Source organism: Rhipicephalus microplus, chromosome 5 (assembly GCF_043290135.1).
Source record: "Rhipicephalus microplus isolate Deutch F79 chromosome 5, USDA_Rmic, whole genome shotgun sequence".
In the NCBI taxonomy this organism is placed as follows: domain Eukaryota; kingdom Metazoa; phylum Arthropoda; class Arachnida; order Ixodida; family Ixodidae; genus Rhipicephalus; species Rhipicephalus microplus.
This window is the reverse complement of record NC_134704.1, coordinates 36893619-36899842: the sequence shown is the minus strand read 5'-3', so window position 1 is coordinate 36899842 and position 6224 is coordinate 36893619. Positions and strand designations below refer to the sequence as shown.

General features: G+C 52.9%; 1 protein-coding gene across 1 annotated transcript; it reads left to right on the top strand.

Moving 5' to 3' along the window:
• The first annotated feature begins 506 nt into the window (after positions 1–506).
• On the top strand, positions 507–2663 carry LOC142817470 (neprilysin-11-like). The gene has a single exon (XM_075894483.1). The coding sequence runs from the start codon at positions 507–509 to the stop codon at positions 2661–2663; it is 2157 nt and encodes a 718-aa protein (XP_075750598.1).
• The last annotated feature ends 3561 nt before the right edge of the window (positions 2664–6224 follow it).

Here is a 6224-nt window from a genome sequence, read left to right as displayed (position 1 = left end):
CCGATGGAAAACGTGCGCCGTTTACAGGTGATCCCATGTTTCCCAGCATGGTGGTCCTTCCACCGACACCGCCACACACCTGCCTTCCCTCTGATCCTTCTTTCCGTACCGCGCGCTCCTACTCGGTGCCGAACTTCGTTGCCTCGCGGCCGCTGGCATTACGTGCCCGAAGTTTGTCGGACTCCATGATTGTTAACCCGAGTTCCTCGACATCTCAGGACGCCAACGTAAGACGTACGTCTACAAGGTCACCTTCTGACGGAGTTTTGAGAAAAACGGTGGAGCTCGCCAAGGAAAGGCAGCTGCCTAAGGTGGCGCCGAAAAAGAAGCGTCCAAGGCGGACTTTGATGGTCAAGCCGACTGCGGCGGTAACTAATGTGGTAGCACAATATCCACGGGATACTACTGCACGTGTTTCTACAGCGGGTAGCCCAGGAGCGACGGGCATAGAGGTTTCCATGACAAGCAGGTCGCACGCCAGGGAGCTTTGCCTCTCTATGCTCGCAATGACCGTGGCAGTTTTAGGCCTAGTGCTTCTCGCGAGATCTGCCGGCAACCTGTCGCGCGTGGCCATTCCGAACTTCGATGCGAATGCGCCGACGGGTAATCTCTCCGGACGTGCTGCTAATGAAACGGCTAAAGTCCAGACAACAACTACACTTCCGGTGGCAGCGCTTCCCATGGTCTGCAATCTGTCGCGGTGCCTCGAAGAAGGAACCCACATAGCTGGCTTGCTCTCCTGGGACAGTGACCCGTGCGTGGACTTTTACGAATTTGCCTGTTCCGTGTGGGTGCAGGAGCGCGCAGCATCGGCTTCTATCATGGGCGGTGCTTCTGCCTCCATTATTGAGGACATGGAGCGAGACCTGGAACAGATGGTGCCCCGACTTTTGGCCGCTGTGCGGTCTCCCGAACTGTCGCCCCTGCGCCGCTTGCATGCCACGTGCAACAACGTCAACGCCATCAATGCAGCTGGTTGGGCGCCGTTGGCAGATCTGCTGCGCCTATGCGGCTTGCCGGACTGGCCGTACGAACAGCCGGCCACGGTGTCTCCTTGGAAAGCAGCGGCAAGAGCTCTGCAGTATACTGGCGCGGAGGCGTTTGTGTCCCTGGAGGTAATGCCTCACCCTCTACGCGGCAACCGCACCGTCTGTGCTTTGGACAGACCTATGCTCGTGCTCCGTTCTTCCGACTTGTCAGCGCAGGACGTTCACTGGTTGGAAGACGCAGCGGACGCGGTCATGACGGCGTTTCGCGAGCGCCCCCGCCATCTCGCCCGTGAGTCCGTCGCTATGGCCGTTCAGATAGCGAGGCTGGCGTACTCGCGCGACGCCCTGTCCGACGTGCGGCTGTACCGCGTCGTCCACCTGGGTCCGTTCCCGCAGCTGTTAGAGTTCTTGTCGACGCTCTTCAAGAACATCTCGTCGGTCCACGCGTCGACCGAGGTGCTCTTGCGCGCGGAAGGCTTTCTGCGCGACCTGTTGGACCTGGCGGACGAACACAAGAACCGGGCGTTGCTCAACTACGTCGGCCTCCTCGTCGCGGCGCATGGCTCGGCCTTCCTACCGGACGCTGTCGGTCTGCAGGCCGTCCACGCCCGCGTACTCCTACCTCACGAGCCGGCCGGCGGTTACGTTCCGCGGGAGCGGCTCTGCGCTCGGCAAGTGGCGAGCACCATGCCGTTCCTGTTCTTTTACGCTGTTCGGCTGCTGTTTGGCGGAGAAGCGACGGTGCGCGCCCTGACATCCGCGCTCGAAATGGTGCGCCGCCATCTCGTCCGACACCTGGAGAAATTGGCGCTGGCGGACTACTCCACCCGGGTGCAACTCGTCGACATAGCGAAAGAGACGAGCTTTCACGTGCTGGGACCTCCGGGGCTCTCCAACGAGTCTTACCTCCTGGCACACGCTCGCGCCCTCCCAACCGCCGGCGACGACGAGCCGCTGTTGTGGTTCGCTCGCGTCACCGCGCACGTGACGCAGCTCCGACTCATGCGGCTGTCCCGCTACGTGTGGCGAGGAGGCGCCTTCGACCGCGACTGCAGCTCGGACTTACAGATGAACGCCGTCTTCGTACCGCCGCTCTTCCTGAACGCCAGCGACATGCTGGACAGGAGCCTACTCGCGCTTCAGATGCCTCACCTGGGCGCACGCTTCGTCCGCTGCCTGCTTGTGATGCTTCTTGCAGGCGTCTCGAACCGCGGCAACCGGGAGCTCGTCACGCGCGGCTGGTGGTCGGACGCGTCCAAGTCTGCTCTGGGCGCGCTTCGCCGTTGCCTCGCCCGGGCCGCGGGGCCTGACGACGATGCCGACAATGGAGACGCACCCGCGAGGGCGGAAAAGGCGCCGCTGTCGAGCGTGGCCGAAGCGCTTGCCGTGCCACCAGCGTTGGACGCCTTCACCGAAGGTTTGCGGGCGTTGGCGGGACCTGGTCTCGACTTCCGATTACCTCGCGTGGAAGGCCTGGCGCCGGCGCAGCTCTTTTTCGACTACTACGCCCTATCTCGCTGCCGGCGGGAGCGCTTTGTCGGCCGTGGCGGCGGAGGCTCTGCGGCTGACGAAGTGAACGGGCCGCTTCGCCAGAGCACTGCCTTCCACGCGGCCTTCGAGTGCGCGCGTGGACGCCCCATGAACCGTGCCGCTCCGTGTAATTTGTGGTCTTGACCGATTCTCTTGCCCCTGTGTAATGTGCTCAAACTGGCTTGGCTCGATTCTAGTTGCGCGGCTCCTTTTATCGTTTCGGTCTTGACCGATTCTCTTGCCCCTGTGTAATGTGCTCAAACTGGCTTGGCTCGATTCTAGTTGCGCGGCTCCTTTTGTCGTTTCGCTTTTGGATGTTATGTATGCGCGTCAAACGCCGTTTTTTCTCGAACGTTTTGATATGACGCACTGGTTATTTTCAACGTTTCCAACGTAAAGCATTAGCCATCGTTGTGGTTTCAGAATCATGCGCACTTTATACAAAGTCGGACAGATTTTGTTTTTTATATACTACTGTTTCAATTAATGTGCCTCTTTGTGTAGTACCGTGTATATAGCGCCGCGGTGTTTCTCAAATGTACTAAACGTAGAATGAAACTGAATCGACGATATACATGAAATTCCCTTTTTTACGTACAATCAATATGCAGAGGATGGTAAATATATAAGCGCTGGAGCCGTAAAAAATGTTTTAAAAAAAGGCTCTAGAAAGGCCGCTCGTCCTGGTTTCGCTGCGACTGCGCTGCGCGTTGTGCGCAGGCCTGGCGTTTTTTTTTTTCGTTTAAGTGATCAGGTTTCGGAAAGTTTTGATGAAGCGTATAGATCAATCTACTGAAGCATTCATTGCTTTGTGTGTTTTTTATCGTGAAAATTTTCAATGACGCGCCATGACATATCGTACAACATAAAACTTGGAAGTGTTGCGGTTCGACTCGATTGACTGATACTGTATGACGATACCTCATGACCTCGCGAAGAATCATAAATGACCACGGTTCGTCCTATGATTGAATAAAGACACTTCGAGGTAATCAGCTATATCGCATGGCCATCTGAGAGGTTGTAACTATTTCGGAGGTTGAGGAGTCGGAGCCAACCGGTGTAATACGAGACGCTACTTGATTGGTTGATTGACCCTTTCTCTTGGTGCAACCCACCATGGGGCATCGGCCATGGAACTAGCGGCGCCTTACTACATAGAAGAGTTTGTTCATAATTTCAATATGATAAGTATTAGGTAGTTTTGTAATTATTTGTTAGGTTATTTTATAATAAAAAAGAAAATACTAATGTTTTAATGACTGTTTCATTTTGAAAACGTTTATATTAAATTTATTTTAATAAATAAAAAGATTACAAATTTTTTGAAAAAAAAATATATTTGAATTCAGTGAACTTCGCATTCAATTCGTCTCGTAATAAATCGCATACGGCCTCGCGAACTCTTTTACCTTTGCATAAAACCTAGCACGATAGCCCCAGAGGAAAAAAAGAATCGGAAAGGATAAACTCGGTCTCAACCTTTGAAACGGCTCGTCTAAAAGTCTTTTCAAAACTCTGATTGGTTAATTAGAAAGAAATGATCCAGAGATTTACCCCAATTGCAATGGAGACATAAAGTTGACTGCACCAGACCAGACCGGTTGTCACAGCTCCCGTTAATTAGGGAGGCGATCGCCGGGCTCACTTCAAGGGCCGAAGTTTCGGCCCCCCGAACTGCACCACGAAAGCACGGACAATTTAGAAGTGGTCCTATTTGGCGCGCCAGCGCACGCCGGCTCTGGGCCAAAGAACGAGCCAGAGCCCAGAGTTGATAAACAAAACACAATTATATTCACACAAATGCACGCTCGACAAAAGTCTTTTCTAAACTCTGATTGGTGAATTGAAAGAAATGATCCAGAGATTCACCCCTATTACAATGGAGGCATAAAGGTGACTGCACCAAACCAGACCGGTTGTCACAGGTCCCGTTAATTACGGAGACGATCGACGGGCTCATTCCAAGGGTCGAAGTTTCGGCCCCCCGAAATGCATAACAAAAGCACGGACAATTTAGAAGTGGTCCTATTTGGCGCGCCAGCGCATGCCGGCTGTGGCCCGAAGAACGAGTCAGAGCCGAGAGTTGATAAACAAAAGAAAATTATATTCTCAAATATGGCAGATCAAAGGATACACAAATATGCACGCTCGACAATAGTTGAATACGATATGTCACCAATCAAACAACGTACTACACAGTACAATCAGCCACACTAGAAACAACGGACACAAACGACAATACGCGCTACAATGCAATCACATGCACCGAACAACCAATACACTTAAATACTAAAGAGTTCGAAAGCTTGTGTAGTCCAAAGTCCTCGGAACAAAGTCTGAATGATACTCTTCCAAGAATCACTCACTCAAAGTCTAGCGCTGTTGTCGTTCCGCTGCGCCCCAAGTTTCTCTTCCAGGAAACCTCGCGTCTTCAATTGGCCGCTCTCTAAGCACCAAACTTCGCCGGTAACACGTCGGCTTCCCACGCGCACAAGTTGCAACGCGTCTTCGCTCGCTGGTGGTAGACACTCTCTTCTGCTTGTAGCACGAGTCTTCACCCTCAGGTGGAAATCCCCTTCATATCCTCTTTTGTCACTGAGGACAAAAGGCTTCGCCGACACGGCGGAAAGACCCTACGCACACTGGTGCGAAATTCCTTCTGCTCTCCTTTCTCTGCTCCTTGCTTAAATACCTTTAGCGCTAGATTCCAGATAATTGTAATCGTTTCGGTGGCGCGATGCACAGCCAAGGCTGGGGAAAGAGCGAGACGTTTCGAGGGCCGTCCGCGACACGTGACGCAATTCTGCATCACCACGCCCCTCTGCTTCGAGAACCTTCCAGGGCTTGCTCTGCCGCCGATGTGAGGAGGTTGGTCGGCGAAACTACGCTTCTGAGGGGGGAGAGACGGCGTGCCCGGGGAGTCTTTGGATTCTTGTTCTCTTCTTTATCGTTGACCTTGAGGTGCCTCTCTAGCGCTTGGTCGCCAGAATTCGACATGCGCCCTTTTTTTGAGCGCTCGTTTGTGACAACGGCGTATACGTAAAAGTTCAGTGGCGGGACTCGGCATCGTATTCTTGCAACTGATATCTCGGCCTTTCTGGAGGAGCACCATGGGTTTTTCCAGCGATAACTAAGGTGAGGGAACTCAGAGGCTGACAGCGCAGACTTAGCGAATTTGTCCTTCGTGGAAAATTTTTCATGTCGCGCCGCAGTTACGAACGCCAATGTCGGCAAAATAGACATTATAGAACCATTATGTTATGCAAGCGCGAGTGCATCCGCAGATCTGCTTATGATTGCGACTTCGCGGAGCTGCACTTGTAAGAGAGTGGGAAGGAAAGTTATAGAGGAAGAGAAAAGGGACACTGATTGGGCCCTTCCCCAGTGCAGGGTAGCCTACGAAGGCTCAGCCCTGGTTAACCTCCCTGCCTTTCTCCTTATGTCCTCTCTTTCTCTCTCTGCACTTGTAATGATTCTGTAGCGAAGCACCGCTCAAGGCGCATGTGAATCGCCTATTGAGTAAGTAGTTGGAAGTCTCATACCCATTACAAAAAAAAAAAAAAACTAATCGGCACCATCGTAATCGGCCACAGCACCAACGCAGTGCACAACCACGCAGGTTCCCACATTTATTTTGAGACATATAGGTACTTCGTGACTTCGTATAGTATGATAAATTGCAGCTTAATGGGTGGCTTTCGC

Bases quoted from the DNA above. Each gene is read 5' to 3' on its own strand.
- LOC142817470 (XM_075894483.1), top strand. From the start codon at position 507: ATGACCGTGGCAGTTTTAGGCCTAGTGCTTCTCGCGAGATCTGCCGGC.